Raw genomic sequence first — 16,569 nt, 5'->3', positions numbered from 1 at the left:
TCCTTGCAGTTACTCTTCCTCCTCATCCCTCCCACCTTTCCATTTTTTTTTTTTTTTTTTTTTTGTGCCGATTGATGCCATCTGAGGTTGCAGGCCCAGGCCTCCGGAGCTGCAAATTTACCCAGCAGCACACGTCACTAACAGGGGAGAGGAGAGCAGAGCTCCCAAAATAGCCCAAACAGCAATTGGTGAGAGGGGGCCCAAGTGGTGGTTACCAAGGACCGATTCTGACAACAAAATGAAGCTTTCCAGACATTATGTGAACACCCATCATTAATGAGTCGCCCACACACAACCCCTGCTGGTTGATTTATCATGTGCTTCAGCACGACTTTGGACGGCCATTAAAAGTCCCGAGATTTGGTTTTTGAAGCAATTACTCACTCTGAACAATCACCCTGGGGGGGGCGGGGGGGTGGGGGGTGGGAGTCGGTTGATTCTTTTGCTTCTGCCTTTTCACAACAACTTCCAAAGAAGGACCCTGTCATACGGCGGGGGGTGGGGGGCACATAAAGGACTCCTCTCCTCTGACATAAGTTATAGTTAAAACTCATCCTGCTGATTAGCTTGTTGCAACCACCAACAAATGAGCCACAAATGGGGCAGTAATTGCTTGTGCGCTTGTTTCGTGCAACAAAAGTGCTACTGTCTTGCTTTATTCATGCATGCATGGGGGACAGACAGCCACAAATCCATTAAAAATAGCCGTGCGAAGGTGTCACTCGACGCCAGTCATTTTTTCTTTTTTTTTCTTCTTTTTTACAAGCAACCAGCCCATATATTCATTGACTGAGATCTTTAGACGCATAATTGTGGCTTGTTGTTGCATAAGGAGGGAGAGACATGCAGGGTTTAATTAAAAACAGCTAACAAAGGCAACATTCAGGGGGCTTTTCTTGTTTCGCAGAACGGAGCGCAATTCCGAGAATTTTACCAACTATCCCATTCTGGTCCATGAATCCTGGCGGAGACTTGGGACCGAGATAAAGTGCTCTGACTCGACAAGCCCCGCTCTGTTTCATGTATGATAACTCTGCTGAATCAAAGGCCGTGAGCTGCACATGGCTCCTCGCAATTGCTCTTTTGAGTAACTTTTTAAGTGATTCTAAAGTAACTGCCATCTTTTCCAAAGAGGAGTCGAGTTCGAGGCTGTTCGTCGTCTGCAGGTGCAGTGGATGTGTAAAAGTGGAAAAAGAAACGCAGACGCACGAGATTGGACTTATGAGAAGGCTCTTTTTCTACTTTGTTTGCTTTTGTTTACGGTATTTCAATCAGCGCTGACTGAAAACAGAACTCCCGGGGCCTCACCCGACATGACCTGGCTTTATCCACGCAGGAAATCTGCCATTCGTTAGGCAATTAAAGAATCACTGCTCTTTATAATGGATCTTTATTGCACCCGTGGTGGGAGAAGCATGAGCCAATTACACATGTAGAATAGATGAAACCGTTACTTTAACACGTATCTCATGTAGAGTTAATAATCACCAGTTCCCACAACAAGTACTACTAACAAGGAGGATGGAGTTGTAGTGCCTTCGGGTCAGAGTGGCGGTGCCACATTTAAAACAGCCTTTAAAGTCTCTCCAGGATTCCACTTCATATTGCTTGTGGGGTAATGTGATTACGTAAACCATTTCATTAAACAATAAGCTCACATGCCTGTCTAACTCAGTTTGGAAGGATATTGAGTACAAGTTCAATTCAAAAGGCTTTCAAACAGAAAAATATCTCATACTCATTTTTTCTGTTTCAGCCAGTTTTTGAAAAAGAAAATTCTCATTTCTCTTCTTAGTACTTTAAACTAAAAGTTATACCTCCATCAATATTCAATACCACTTTATCTAACTCACCGGAGCAGATCCCAGATAATAACTATGAGCAAAGGCAGGTATCACACTCTGCAGAGTCCATCACAGGACAAACATTGACAGTCACACACATTCACAGCTTCAAATGCAAATGTTTTTGAATTATAGAAGAAAACCAGAGAAAACCCGCAACACACACACACAGAGAAAGCATGCAAACTCCAGGCCAAAAGGCTCCAAAGCCCATAACTGTAATCAGAAACTAAATAACACTTTCATATCGTTCGATCTCTGTGATGCACTTTATGCCTCAATTTTGACTTTACGTGATGCCAGAATTTATGATAATGAAAACCTCTCGGGTAGTTTCCTATCGTATATTTCATCTGTGGGCGGACAAGTTAGATCTATGACACAAACCGCTTGAAAATATTACCAGAAAACCTGTCTCAAATATGCTATGGAAATATGCATTTTCCATATTTGATGGTTTAAATATATCCGCTATAGCAGAATTGATCTCAAACAATTAATCACTGTAACAAATGTGAACAGTTTTACTTGGATTTTTGTTTATTTATTTGCTGTACTGGATGTTATTTTTTAACTATAAGTCGTAAAGCGTTCATGACATCGACAAACGTCAAGAACTACCAGAGAAGAGATAAATAAAGCTTTGAGCCCATCTACTGTTTGTTACGGGGCCCCCAGGACCACAGATAAGATTTGCCAGCTTTTCTCAACACTGTCAAAAATTGCAAAAAAGCAACTTCCACGTATTCCAATCATTAGAAAATGAATTTACTTTAGGCGGGAAACGGACAAAAACGCTCTCTCATTGGAAAATAAACCCAATCAAGCTTTTATTGAAAAGGTTAAAAAGAGCTGGAGTAAAACAACACAGCTATATTACCTTCTGTATGGTTGCGACCACAAAAATAATATTATTTAAAGCCAGACATGTGTGTTAGGTGGTATTTATAGAGGAGTTCTTGTGCTAGTCGTCTATTTATTCTGGTCATACAGATTAACGCTCAGAAGCGTTTAGTGTGTTACTCCTTTTAACCACCAGATGGCGACAGATCTCCATAAAACAGCTCAGCCCGCATGAAGCGCTCCGGTCTGGGAATCAGCAGCGTCTCTCACTTTACTGCATTTTTACCGTTTTATATGACTTAACTTGTAATCCATCAATTTTTTCCATTCGTGTGATCACTAAATTGTGAATCTTTTGATAAAGTAGGCAAGTTTGGCACTTGCTTGCATGTGCTAAATTCCCCCAAACTGCAACTTAAAACAAAGTTTTTTGCATTATATTTGTACATCTACCTTAATGGTCCTGCTTATTTTGTTCTGACAACACATACACATGTATGAGAGACTGTGTGAACATTTGCTTTGTATCTACTCGACCACCGAGTATTTGGGATATTATTTGGAATTAAAGGTGTATGCTGTATGTACTGTATGTATTGCGTATTTGAAGAAACTAGAATGTCCAATACATCAAGGAAAGTTTTGTTAACACAATATATAATGTGTTGTTTCAATACTTATATCTGATCAGATAGTTTACAGTCAAGGTACATTTGCCAACAAAATATTATCTTTCGTAGATCAATTCTTTTTGTTGTGACGCTAAAGCAGGAATATCTACATCAATAACTACATAAATACATTTAATTACACAATTGCTTTATTGTGGAAGGCACAAACATTTTCAGCATTTTTCCACAAATACAATATTACTGACACATCTTTTTTCACGACTCCCTGAATTGACCATGTTTTCTTAAAAAATAAATAATTCAGTTGCGAAAAGTTTACATTATTTAATGACTCTGTAGCTGGGTCATTCAGCAGTGGACGTTTATGATATGTAGGCACGTGGCACCGGGCCTGGATGAGAGACACGCTTGCAAAACTGTGCGTACTGCAGCTCAGCGAGAGTTCAGGACCTTTGATGGTCCTAAATTAGACGCAGGTGTAGAAGTCTGTAAAAACAAGTATTGATATGTCTGGGCGATCTTGTGCAGCTCATGGAGGCGAAAGAGGACCAACGAGGTAACGTAAGAAGACGGTCTGGGTGGCCATCTAGTGGTCAGACAGATTCCAGTACAATTTGATGCCCACGGACGGCCGGCCATCCATCCATCCATCCATCCATCCATCGTACTGGAGCATAAAGGGTAAAACCCAGGATAGACTGTAAATCTATAACAGGTAATACACAGAAGCACATAATAACAAACCCGTATTCACACCGACAGTCATTTTAGTTTAGATGGTGGAAGAACTCGTGTACAACCCACACATGCAATCCCCCCATAGAAATACCCTGAAGAGGAATTGAACCCACATCCGCCGGCTATAAGGTCGAAAGTGCCCCTCACCTGCACACACTCACCTTGTCGTCCCCCCCCCCCCTCATAGTTTGACTCTGCATTATTCGCTATGTAACAGACGATGTTGCTCAAAAAGTACTGCAGTGTAATGTAAGAACAAAAACTCCACGTGAAACAAAGATGGGTAAGGCGATCTGAAAACACTGGAGGTGGACGTTGCCGCTCATTCGAGCCCGACCCGAGGAGGGTTCTCGGGCCCGTCTTGTAGAAAGCCCGTGAGGACCTCGTAAGTTAAAAACACCACCATGTTCACGGGGAAGGCGCGCAGACAGTTGATGCCTAAGCTCCGGAAGAACACGCCGGGTCCCTCCAGCCTCAAAGTGTCCGTGATGCAGTGGACAAAGCCCCTGTATCGCTTCGTCCCCTGCACTCCGTCCATCTGCAGACGGGCTTTAATCACGTCCATGGGCGTCCCTATCGTCCAGCCAGCCATTCCTGATATCCCTCCGGCAAGCATGACACCGGCCCAATCTGAGGGAGGAGGAACGAAACAGCAGCGATAAAGACGATTCCGACATTTACGTCAAGGAATTTGGAGGATAACAGGTCCACATCGTGGCATGAGGGAACACGTAAAAGCACGATAAATTACACATTTACATCCATCATGCTTTTTAGTGAACTTTCAAAAAATAAAATAAAAATTACACGATTACAGGTTACAGTTGAGGAAATATCAATAATGATGGTATTCATATGTTATCTTCTTTAGAACTTTCTTTTGTTTTGTTTTGGGTTTTTCTTCTTAAATTGCACATATTCTAGATTATTCTGTGGAATTTATACGACGGGCATAACTGAGCCGCCGGCTTCAGCCTGTTCCCGTTCTTGCTCATTTAAAGTGAACAGTATTTATTGATGTATATATATTAAATGTGTTAAATGTTGAACAGAAATAAAGAAACCATTCATTCATTCATAGAAATAATATTAAACATTTTTTGTTGTTGCTGTATTCCTGTTTGAAAAAAAATTTATTTATTGAAATTTATATCACATTTAGAGGTTTTAACTAATATACTAACACACAGACACACCTCCTCCTTTCACTCACCCACTCTCCTCCCGCTGCGTTCGGACAGCCAATCACAGATGGTCGTGTAGGTCAGGAAGTACGTGGCGAACGACGGCCCGTCCCGCAGCACGAGCGGCAGCGCTCCTCTGTAGAGCCCCGTGACGCCCTCCTGTCTCACGATGCTCAGCAGACAGTGGACCGGACCGCGGTACCTGGGTTTGGTCACGCCGCCTCCGGCTCGCTTGGACTCCATCTGACACTGCAGACGAACCTTCACGATGTCACCTGGAGACATCACCGATATCTAAAACAGTGGGGGGAGGGGGGTCAGCTGGAGACATTTTGAAATCCATCACACAGTTTTAACTACATGACGAGAAATGGTGTGAACTTGTTTCTGCTACCTGAGCTATACCGCCTGCCAGCCCCGACAGGAAGACCTCCAACTTGGTGTGCGGACCGCCGCATGCCCCTCTCGCCTGGCTCAGACACTGCAGGCAATTCCTGTATGTGCCAAACACCACCGACGAAGTCAGCGAGACGGTGGTGAGGGGTAAGGACATGCCTTTAAAGAAGCCATGCACCTGAGGGAAGCAAAGAACACGCATTCAAAACTTGCACAGTGTTGTTCTGCTTCAACGGTTTTTGTTTTTCCTCTTATTATCTGAAATTGGTAAAACTGTGGAAACAGTCTGGTAACATTCTGAAATTGTTATGTAATAATCTGCGACACGTTCTCTTTAAGTGGGCCTCATTCCTACTATTGTGTAAGCTCAGCTGGTCCTCAGCGACATGTGGACTTCATCTGACCAGCACAACCTTTTCTGCCTACTCACCCACTGGTGGGCCTGTTTCCTAGGGGCTGCCATACAGCATTCTGTTGTCTTTTATTTCTTTTTTAAATCAACACGTCAGACACATTCGGGAACATTTTACTCTGAATAGTATCCAGACTAGTCCAGTTGCTCTTACCCCTTCTTTGGAAAATGTGGCCACTGCACATTGATAAACACCGGTAAACTGCTTCTGGGTTTGGATCCGGACCTGCAGGCGTCACAAACAGTCACGCTGAAGTTGCGTTTTTATTTTCCGTTGTTAAATCACAAGCAGACCGTTGGCATAACGTACCTTCACAGTGTCCAGAGGGTAGCCTACTGCGACTCCACATGCTCCTGTGAGGTTTTGCAGAGAAACGAGAGCATCAAGGACACAAGCAAGGCAACTGGATGATCAAGGTTATGATCTTCAACAACACTTCTAGTTATGAGGCAGGCGGGGAAGGCAGAGGTGAAGTTTCAGAGGACGCATCTACATGTATGTTTCTGGGAAAGCCAGTAGGTTTGGAACACTGGAAAGTTTCGTGTGTGTGTATTACATATAACAGTGTAGTCTCGTTTTTAAATACATCTGCTCACGCTCACACACACACACACACACACACACACACACACACACACACACACACACACACACACACACACACACACACACACACACACACAGTCAGTTCAGACCAGCTTGACAGAGTCTGACTTGTGACAGATATCAGTCAGATGATCTCATAAGTAACAGAAATGGCAGCACACGTGCGTTTTGTAACACCGCGTCAAGCAAAACACGCGCGTTCAGCTCCCCCGGCTTGCTCTGTGATCTCCTCACATTCTGCCAGAGCACCAAGCGGCTAATGCTAACGCCACACAAACAAACTTGACATTATTCCGGGCAGAACGTTACCTGCAAACGATCCGGACACAAAATCAGCGATATGCATCCCTTCACACAACCGCCGACCGGCAGACACATGACAGATGTGAGTTCATTGCTCTCCAAGCATGCGCTGCTGTCCGTAACCTTGGGCTTGCTGTTTGCTGATGTTACGTGAGCGTCACTCAGCCCCCTCCGATTAAACACACGAGTTCCGACTTCAGCCGAACGGAGCCGAATGATTCCGATTGTACTGTACACCGGAAACGTTCACTTTAAAGAGACGTCTTTAAACTATCACATATTATGTATTACACTTTATATATATACACATATACTGTAAAACTATAATAAACTATAATAATTTGTGTTACATTCTCATTCTCAGTATAAACGAAACTATAAATAACAATACATTTCAAAAGAGGTTAAATCTTATTTTTATGTTTCTGAAAATTTTCGGTGAAATGTGATATACATTTTCGATTTAATCAAGTGCCCCTCATACATTTTTTTTTAAAATAATGATATCATATTCCATGAGTCAACAGTGAACTACACCTCGGTTTAGAAAAGGTAAACTTTTAACAATTTCATCTATTAATAGTATTAAGTAGAGCAGGGTCTCGAGGGCCTCGGGGGCCGGTGTCTTGCATGTTTTAGGTTTCTCCCAGTTGCAACACAAATGAATGCAATAAAGGGCCTCATTACTTGGCGTTTTTTGCAAGCTTGACGATGACATCAACATCAGATTGAGGTGTGCTGAAGCTGGGAGAGAGCTAAAACGTGCAGGACACAGGCCCTGGAGGCCCGGAATTGGGGAACTCTGAAGTAGAGTGTTCATTTAATACTCTACAAATTATGCACATTTATGTATAAATAAACAAGACCTTCCAAACACATTCCACAACTTTTTCTTGCAATCATTAGACATTCACTTCATCCCAACAAAGAACCTAAAAAACTTTTATTTTCCACTCTGTCGTAACCTTCTGGGCTAACTTCGTCGGTCACCCAACTTTGTTGGTTGCTCAACATTCGTTGGCTAAGGTAATAACAAAATGTCATTGCATATCTGAACTTAATAAATCAAAGTTATTCAACATACAATTTGAAATAATGGATAGATTTATTCTCAAGGATTAAAATGTGCGTATATGTCATATCGAGATCAACATACATCTTCTTCTTCTTCTTCTTCTTCTTCTTCTTCTTCTTCTTCTATTATTGTTATTATTATTATTATTGTTATTATTATTATTGTTATTATTATTCCTCTCGCTCGACGCCTCACGCGGCACGTCCTCCTTACGTAAAATGACGCCAAGCAGGCGTCGGCGTAAACTCTTCGCTCTGATTGGCTAGAAACTCTAATAAAGCCGGCTTGAAGCCCGCCCCTTTTACTGTGACGCAGCCCGTCTGTCAACTGTTAAAAGCGTCGGGTGACGGGGAAGCCACATAGACTGTAAACAGCAGCGCGGTGCACCAGGGAGGGCGGGCAGGCCAACGGAGGAAGTTTATCTTACTGCTAGAGAGGAAACTCTGTTTGTGGCTGGAGAACGCGGGTCTCTAGACTGCTGTAGTTGGTAAACAAAAAACGGCCCATTTAGTGCTAGCTCGTACTAGCCACCTGGCAGGCTAACTGTAAGTGCATTAGGTAGCTTCCAGGACGCGCCACGCTCTGTTTTCAGGTGAACTAAGGCGGAAACGGTATTTGGAGGGGAAGCCGCTCCTAAATTAAGCTTTTTGCCCGCGTGTAAGATCTTCTAAAGAGTCCCCGTTTGCTGATTTTTGAGACACGGTGATGGACTTCGTTGCTGGATGCATTGGAGGTAAGTCATTGGTTGCAGTCACCTTGAAGTAAGGCTTTCCAGCTGGGATAGGTTTCCTTTTCAAACTGGAAAAAGCCACAGAACTGTTCATCATGCTGATGTTGTGCAAGAGAACAAAATGATTGGTTGGTTTACCAGCCTCAGGCACTGAACTTTGCACCTAAATCTGTTCAACTTTGATCAGGTCCCATCAAAGATGGAGATTAATTGATAAATCAACTGATTTTCCTGATTCAAAAGTCTGTCGGTCTAGACTCAAAGTTTGGATTGCAAAGTTGTGTTGTGGCGTTAAATTCCTGGATGTCATTGGGCTCATGGGTATGGTTATTTAATCACATGTGCTATCCAGGGCTGTGCTGTTGTTTACAGAACTTCCGTTTTTCTTTTGTAGTTTTTTTTTTTTTTTTTTAATCCTGTCCTGAGACAATTGTCAGACCCTGTCTAAAATAAAAACTCTTCCAGACTGTTTCTGTCAGCAAGTTGCACACAATGATGTGATTTCTTAATGCATCTTTAAAATGTGGTTTTGACGTGGGCGTTTTAAGTATTTTGAAACCTTAGTTACATTATCCAAGTGAGTTTCACAACAATCAAAATTATCAATCTTAAAGTTCTTTTAAACTTAGTTTCAAGTGTTTTGACTTGTTTTCCAAAACATCTTCTCCACATATGGAATGCATCCCTTTTTTACTATACATTATTAGTTTGATTGACACCCACACAGTGCACATATTTTGAGGTTTCGGTGGGTTGGGAGTATCTGCCCTGTGGAGAAATGCTTGCTCACAGGAGGAGCTCCGGCTTCCCGCACGCATCACTTGTTCAGCCTCATGCAAACTGAAAGCATGCAGACGCTACACAAGGGCAACCGGAGAGCTCCCAGCTTTAATGGCTTGGCAGTTTTAAGTTTCCACATGCCGTACACACATGGCGTGAATCAGTGCACACCCCTTCGCCGACCAATCCCAGGCTTTCTTTATTTACAGTGGCTGACGTGCCAAAATCATGTGCTTCCCTGCATCCAGGGAGTCCATCTACAGTCAAATGACAACTTGTTGCTGCCGATTAATCGTGGCTTAGTTTCAGCTCGAAGAACAAGTCCTCACTGAGAGTAGACCTATTTAAAAAGACTGGCTGTGTGTCCATCGGGGGAAATTCTTCTTGAAATGATGCAACATCCTTGTCGGCTTGTTTCTTCTTTTCTCAGATCATCGGCTCATTGAGGTCAATGACTGCTTATCACTGTCAAACATGGCACCTGTTTGTGTTCTTTTCTCCAGCTTACAGCAGGGACTCTCCTCCGATTGGCTCTTTTTACAAATGTGTCACGTGACAGAGCCGATGTTTATGTAGGATTAGCACGCTGTGTTTATTTACCCTGGTGACAGAGGTAGGTCAGGAACTAACTACTCCATTCTGTCATTAAAACAATTTGCCATTGTCGAAGTTCTTTTCACCCAACAACATAAAATCTTTAATTGCTGTCTGGAATTAATCTAAATTATTACATTGTTGTGGCTGTAATAATCACCTCATACATCCCACAATATTGCCAATATAGTACATACCCGTGTATTTAGAGACACGATAACAAAATGTTTTTAGGCAATCTGTATTTGGATGAATGAATTGTAGAAATTTCAGGACATCTTCCTCATTTCAGATTCAATCAGAACTGGTGACTTATAAATGAAGTGTGTAAATGTTTTAGTACAAACTTGTGGTTGCTCAGTGTTGTAATAGCAAATGTAGCGAGGGAGGCACATTTCCTTCATTATTATTGCTTAACATTCAAAGATGTCCTTCAGAAGATTGTGTTGATGAGGGGAAAGAGTTACCTTTAAGGTAGACATGAGTAAAATAGACATAAAACTAATTAGCAAGGCCTGAACTCTGGCTAAAATTCTTGAAAGGGTTAGAAAAAAAACTGACTCTCTGCTTTCTGGTAGTGAATTTTTCTCTATCATAAATTGTCTAAGTTATAGTGAAAAAGGCTTGTGTAAATCCAAACCCAATCAATGCTGTCATTCAAGATGGACAAAGCAGATTTCCTGACATCGTTTGACATTTGATTTAATTTGTGAGAAACTGTGATTCAGTGCACCGCTCTGTCCTGAAAGTGAGGAGCTGCGCCTCAAATCTTGAATTATGAGCATTTCTGGAAGGAACTTAAATATTTTGAATATTGCAGGCTTTGTCTGTGTACGATTTTTTAAATTTATTTATTTATTTTTTTTTTTTCACCCCACAATTCAAAAACATGCGTTTACGGCAATTGATGAAGTGTGGATAAAAAGCTGTCCCTGTCTCTGTAAATTGAGTAAAATGAAGTGATATTGTTTTTGTCTCAAGGTGCTGCTGGAGTCTTGGTTGGACACCCGTTCGACACTGTAAAGGTAGGTAATGATAAAGTAAATCAGCGATTTACAATTTCTCACTGTTTTTTAGCGTTTATCACAAATGTCTTAATTCCTTGCCCTCTTCTGTGACCGCCGGTTTAGTTTTGCAGGGCGACGTTGGTGATCAACAGGTTTGTTTCTCTCTTCCAGGTGAGACTTCAGGTCCAGAGTGTTGATAAGCCTTTGTACCGGGGGACGTTCCACTGTTTCCAGTCCATCATACGACAGGAGTCGGTATGTGCTTTTCTTTCTCCTCGTTTATTGTCTTTTAACCAACCAACTTGTCAGCTGGCATTAAAACAGATTATTTCAAGTTAATATTCAGGCCCTGTGACGTTACCAAGTGAAACTCTCTTTGAAGTAGATTGAAACAAATGTGTTATTTTTTTTTGTCACTTGTCATTCACCTTTTGTGAGCCTGGCTACTCACAATGTCACCTGTGCAGAAGACATGTTTGTCTGGACTATCTTTAGCCAGGTCTCACTTTTTATGGCTGACCCGAATAGCTGTGCTTGGTGTTCGGTTTGAAGTCGGTGAACTCAACGTGACTTGATATTGGAGTTCTGACCGAACGAGGCACCTTGAGGAGGAGACACTCCTGGTGCCAGTTAGTGTTGTTTAGTTCACATTTGACCGACAGTATGTAATGTTTAACAAAACATTTTTCTGCACCAGCTCAAATATCTGTCGACCTAAAGTCTTGTAAGTGAAGTGTAGATATCTTACTGAATGCGTTGCTTTGGGTAAATACTCTGCCTGAAGCACCTGGTTGGAGTTTAGATACGTACATTTTTCTTTACATCTTCATCTGGCCGTGTTATATGTTAGGAACACTAATGAAGTACATGTTAAAATTATGAGCACAGACTATAATGTGGTTAACCTACTTTGTCCATGGGTTGCATAAGTACATCTCATAAAAAAAAAAAGGACGTGTAATTAAATCCGATGTTGCTGACGCTGTAGGAAATTAGATCCTAAATGTGTTTGTTTATTTAAAGAGAAGCTCACTTCCAGGAGATGTGGCACTAAATGTGATTCTTCTCGTCTCCTCAGGTGTTGGGCTTGTATAAAGGCATCGGATCCCCCATGATGGGCCTGACTTTCATTAATGCCATCGTGTTCGGTGTCCAGGGAAACACGATGCGATTCCTGGGACATGACACCCCCACGAACCAATTCCTCGCTGGCGCGGCGGCAGGCGCCATCCAGTGCGTCATCTGCTGCCCCATGGAGCTCGCCAAGACCCGCATGCAAATGCAGGGTACCGGAGAGAAGAAGTCCTCGAGGAAGTTGTACAAGAACTCCCTGGACTGCCTGGCACGCATCTACAGGCGGGAGGGGATCTGGGGTGTAAACAGAGGCATGGTAACCACGCTGATCCGCGAGACGCCCGGCTTTGGATTCTATTTCCTGTCCTACGACGTGCTGACACGCAGCCTCGGCTGCGAGCCCGACGACCGCTACATGATCCCCAAACTGCTGTTTGCTGGGGGCATGGCGGGCATCGCCTCCTGGCTCTCCACCTACCCCGTCGACGTGATCAAGTCTCGGTTCCAGGCGGACGGCGTGGGCGGGGTCTACCAGTACAGCAGCATCGCCGACTGCGTGCGGCAGAGCGTCAGGAGAGAGGGCTACATGGTGTTCACCCGAGGCCTGACGTCCACCCTGCTACGAGCCTTCCCCGTCAACGCGGCCACCTTCGCCACCGTCACACTCGTCCTCATGTACTACCGGGAGGCGGAGGGCGAGGCCAACGACTGCGAGCCGGCCCAGCCGAGCCACCATGCACAGATCCAGCAGCAGGCGCAGCCCTCCAGCCTGTGAGCGCGCCGAAGCCTCAAACTTCAATCCGGGCACTTTACAGGAGCGGAGCGAGACGAAACCTACAAAACCTTGATTCGTCCGACTCGGCTCCTCTTTCATCCAGTCATTCCCAGTGTTCAGTCAGAAAATGTCTGTAAGCACTGCTTTTTACTTTAACATTGGCATTCAAAAGTTGCGTGTTGACAAAGGAGGACATTGGTCCTCGATAGAAGATATGACGTTAACTGACGAGGGAAATAGTAGCTTAGAGAAATGTGGGAGGTTTTTAACGGTAGCTATGAGAATTATGTGATTTCTAATACAGTGCTGATGGCACTTTTTACTCCTCTCACCCCCCAATCGCCCCTGTTCATGTGGTTGGGTGGAAAGTGAGGCCTATACACTGGAAACGGTCTGCTCCATTTGTTATATTTTTAATTGTGCAGCATTTACATGCATATGTACATATCTTGTTGTTTTTTTTTTATGTATATTGGAAACATTTTTCCTGCCTTATATTCTAGTATTTTTCTGAGCGAAAGGAAGGTGACGCACATGTTTGTACCTGTACTGGATCTTCTGAGAAGTCGAGTGAGGGGGAACCGATGTAGCAAAACTTGCCACTGTTGTCTGCTATGAAACCAAAAACCACTGCAGCTACAGTCTGATCACTGAAGCCCCATTAGTCCCAAACCAAACCCGTCTGATCTGAAAATCTCTTGGAGGCTTCAATATGTGACTGGAGACGGTGGTCGGTTTCTTGTCGCGTCTCGGCGTTTGCATGGCGAGTTGTCTTTAACCTGAAGTCCGAGTCCAGAAGTAAGACATGCTACTGCATGGGGCACAGTCTTTCTCCCGCAATTTTATGACCTTTATTATATGTCCTCCATCCTTTAAAAAAGGAAACTCTTTTCTGGTCTACATCTGGATGAGAAGAAGCTCGAGTTTGTTTTCTTCTTCAGTTTCATCTTAAACGCTCCCAACATGACAATAGTAAAATATCGCTGGTATCTCTTTCATCCTGACTCGTATTTTTAGTCCTCCTCTCCCATGGAGCTGCTGTTTGATCGTCCATGAAGTGCATTCTGCTTGGATACAGAGATCTATTTTTGAACAGTGACCACATTTGTACTAAGAAGTTTTTGATGCGACGTTCTTCGTGGAATTTAAAACAAAAACCCGAAACAAATTAAAACGGCATAGATGGGTTGAAATGCCCGTTACATTGAGATCTGTCCAATAGCTAAATTGCACATATGACCTACTTTTTTTTTTCTTTTTTTTTTTTTTTTGTTGGTTTGCTTGTATTGTGTGTGTGTGTGCCTGATGTGGAATTTAAACGCAATATTCTAAACATGTTTGCATGACTAGTTGATATACTGTACCTTACCTGGACTGAGGCTTTAAATTGTCTTTTTTATTTATTTTTGAGGTGATTCATTGGGACAGGTCTTGACCTTGAGCGCGGGGAACTGGGTTCAAATCCCCCAAAGAAAACTTGAGTTTTCTCTGCAAGTTGCAGTTACTTGCTCCCTTTTATTATTTTTGAGGTAAGAAACTCATTTGTTAGTGTTGTGAGTGGGAATGGTCAGCTTTGCTTGTGTAGAGTTTGTTTTTTTTTGTTTTTTTAATTTGAGCTTTGTTGCTGTAAAGAAACCCAAATAGGCAAGCTGCAGTGTCGATGTGGGGACACCAAATAGCCTGCACTCCCAACAGCTGTTTCCAGGCTGTCTAAAGCTGGAACACTCCCATCTTAATACTTCTGTATCGACTCCAGTATGAAAACGGTCACAGCTGCACTACAACCTCAAGTTTTGCTGAATGTATTGCACTCACGGGTTTGAAAGGAGGAAATAAAAAAAGGTGGCTTGGGGAATCCTGTCTGATATTAAGTGTCGCTCCTCTAAATGTTTGAGATATGTGATGAGGATGGAAAGTGTTCCAGTTTGCTCGCGTTTAACTCTGAATTCCAGCTCTCCCGACGGCGACTGTTATTTCTGGATAAAGTTGCGTCACAAACGGTGATCGACATTAGACAGCTAATACTTAATGTGGCTAATATGAGGGATGCAATATGTATAGGATGTAGCTGTTAATATTGATCGCGCATATATATATAAAAAAAAAATTCTATATTTTTCATTGTAGGGTAGTGATTCTGTGAGTGTCTGAGTTTAAGCGTTTTCTGAGGTCCGACTTTGATCCGTGTGAATTTGAGCTGTTATACGCAAGAGATTTTAAACTGAGACATATTTTTTGTGTCAAAAAGAACCAATTTGTCAGTGAGAATCTGTACGGATGGGCAAATAAAAACAAAACCAAAAGACGCTCGACTGTTCTGTTTATTTTTTCCCCTTTCATGTTTTTACTTCAATAAATATTTGATGTATTGTTCCTTTGTAGTGGGTCATATTGCATATTTTGTCAAAGTGATTTGATGGATGGGCAGCAGTGAAAGGAAAGTAGTGTTGCGTTGACAATAGATAAGAGGCTGAGCTGGAGGCGCCAGAAATGAAGATGCTGAGATTTACATTGGGAGCGACTGCTCTGGAATTAAGAAACAAATCGGAGAGACGGCGACATATGAGGGGCTTAAAAATGAAGCTATAGAGACTGGGCGGAGATGGTTTGGACGTGTGCCGAGAGGTGATGGTGAGTATGTTGGTGATGGAGCCGCCGCGGGATTCATGGAGATAGCTGTGTGTAAAGGATGAGGTGTGATGATTTGAAATATACAAGTCTTCATATATAGTCTATTATCTATTTGCAACACATTCAGTAATAAAAGTGTTTTTAAATGCACATATTCATAGTTTTACCCTCCGATACATTTTTGCTCAGCACAACAACACTTCCTCTTGTGTGATATTGCTTAACTAACCTGCGTTCAAGCGTGCTCTCTCTGAGCACGTGAAGCTTTTCTACACGCATTGCATCAGTATTGGCGTTATTGTTTTACTCGATTGTCTCAAACTAAAAATAAATATGAATCCCTTTATTCATTTCAAAGCTCATTTCAACTCGTGTTCTTTCCAGGTCATCGTCATAGCTTTTTGATTTTTTTTTTTAATAGCCTATTTAAAACCCACCATCTGTGCAGTCGGCTGAGGTGTGTGTGTGTGTGTGTGTGTGTGTGTGTGTGTGTGTGTAGGTGTGTGTGTCCTCCTGCTGTCTGGTAACATCATTAGTCGAAGCTTCAGCGGAGGCCAGCAGCACTGCTGGGTCAGAATATCAACTGAACTCCAGTCAGATGAACTCCGTGGTGCCATAAACAGTTTGGTCACGTGCATGCACTCCTCAGTACAGGTGAATATTCAAATAGCATGGCGCCGGCCGGGCAGACTTGACTTTGCATAATGTCTCGGGTCTACTTGTTCCTTTAGGACACGTTAACAGATCAGTGCCGTGACAAACCTCTCTCCTTAAACTGAACGTGACCTCATTTTCTGGACCAAGATGGATCCACAATCGATTATTGAGCAGTGCATTAAACAATGAAAACTGCTCAAATGAGAAAAAAGATTGACATATTTCAGTAAGTTTTATCATTTATTGTTTGATCAACTTAAATACTTTCTTTAAAAGGAATTTTTTTT

At 42.6% G+C, this 16,569-nt stretch overlaps 2 protein-coding genes across 2 annotated transcripts; one reads left to right on the top strand and one right to left on the bottom strand.

The window, feature by feature from the left end:
• Window positions 1-3,323: 3,323 nt before the first annotated feature.
• Window positions 3,324-7,136, bottom strand: slc25a47a (solute carrier family 25 member 47a). The gene is made up of 6 exons (XM_080490327.1): window positions 6,966-7,136; window positions 6,360-6,403; window positions 6,204-6,275; window positions 5,636-5,815; window positions 5,271-5,535; window positions 3,324-4,687 (listed from the first exon to the last, which is right to left on the bottom strand). Exons 1-6 carry the CDS (start codon window positions 7,000-7,002, stop codon window positions 4,380-4,382), a joined length of 906 nt encoding a protein of 301 aa, XP_080346453.1. The 5' UTR covers window positions 7,003-7,136; the 3' UTR covers window positions 3,324-4,379.
• Window positions 7,137-8,336: 1,200 nt separating this feature from the next.
• On the top strand, window positions 8,337-15,277 carry LOC308126045 (mitochondrial basic amino acids transporter-like). The gene is made up of 4 exons (XM_080490144.1): window positions 8,337-8,767; window positions 11,120-11,163; window positions 11,317-11,400; window positions 12,224-15,277. The coding sequence occupies exons 1-4, from the start codon at window positions 8,740-8,742 to the stop codon at window positions 12,992-12,994; spliced, it is 927 nt and encodes a 308-aa protein (XP_080346270.1). The 5' UTR covers window positions 8,337-8,739; the 3' UTR covers window positions 12,995-15,277.
• Window positions 15,278-16,569: the final 1,292 nt, after the last annotated feature.

The sequence above is a fragment of the Lipophrys pholis genome, assembly GCF_963383615.2.
Source record: "Lipophrys pholis genome assembly, chromosome: 21".
In the NCBI taxonomy this organism is placed as follows: domain Eukaryota; kingdom Metazoa; phylum Chordata; class Actinopteri; order Blenniiformes; family Blenniidae; genus Lipophrys; species Lipophrys pholis.
Note: the sequence above shows the minus strand (reverse complement) of the source record. Positions and strands in the feature narration are given on the sequence as shown.

Bases quoted from the DNA above. Each gene is read 5' to 3' on its own strand.
- slc25a47a (XM_080490327.1), bottom strand. From the start codon at position 7,002: ATGCATATCGCTGATTTTGTGTCCGGATCGTTTGCAG. The intron at 6,276-6,359 runs GTACGTTATGCC...TGACGCCTGCAG, and splicing joins ACCCTCTGGACACTGTGAAG to GTCCGGATCCAAACCCAGAA. The intron at 4,688-5,270 runs GTGAGTGAAAGG...CTCCTCCCTCAG, and splicing joins ACGCAGCGGGAGGAGAGTGG to ATTGGGCCGGTGTCATGCTT.
- LOC308126045 (XM_080490144.1), top strand. From the start codon at position 8,740: ATGGACTTCGTTGCTGGATGCATTGGAG. The intron at 8,768-11,119 runs GTAAGTCATTGG...TTTTGTCTCAAG, and splicing joins CGTTGCTGGATGCATTGGAG to GTGCTGCTGGAGTCTTGGTT. The intron at 11,164-11,316 runs GTAGGTAATGAT...TCTCTCTTCCAG, and splicing joins ACCCGTTCGACACTGTAAAG to GTGAGACTTCAGGTCCAGAG.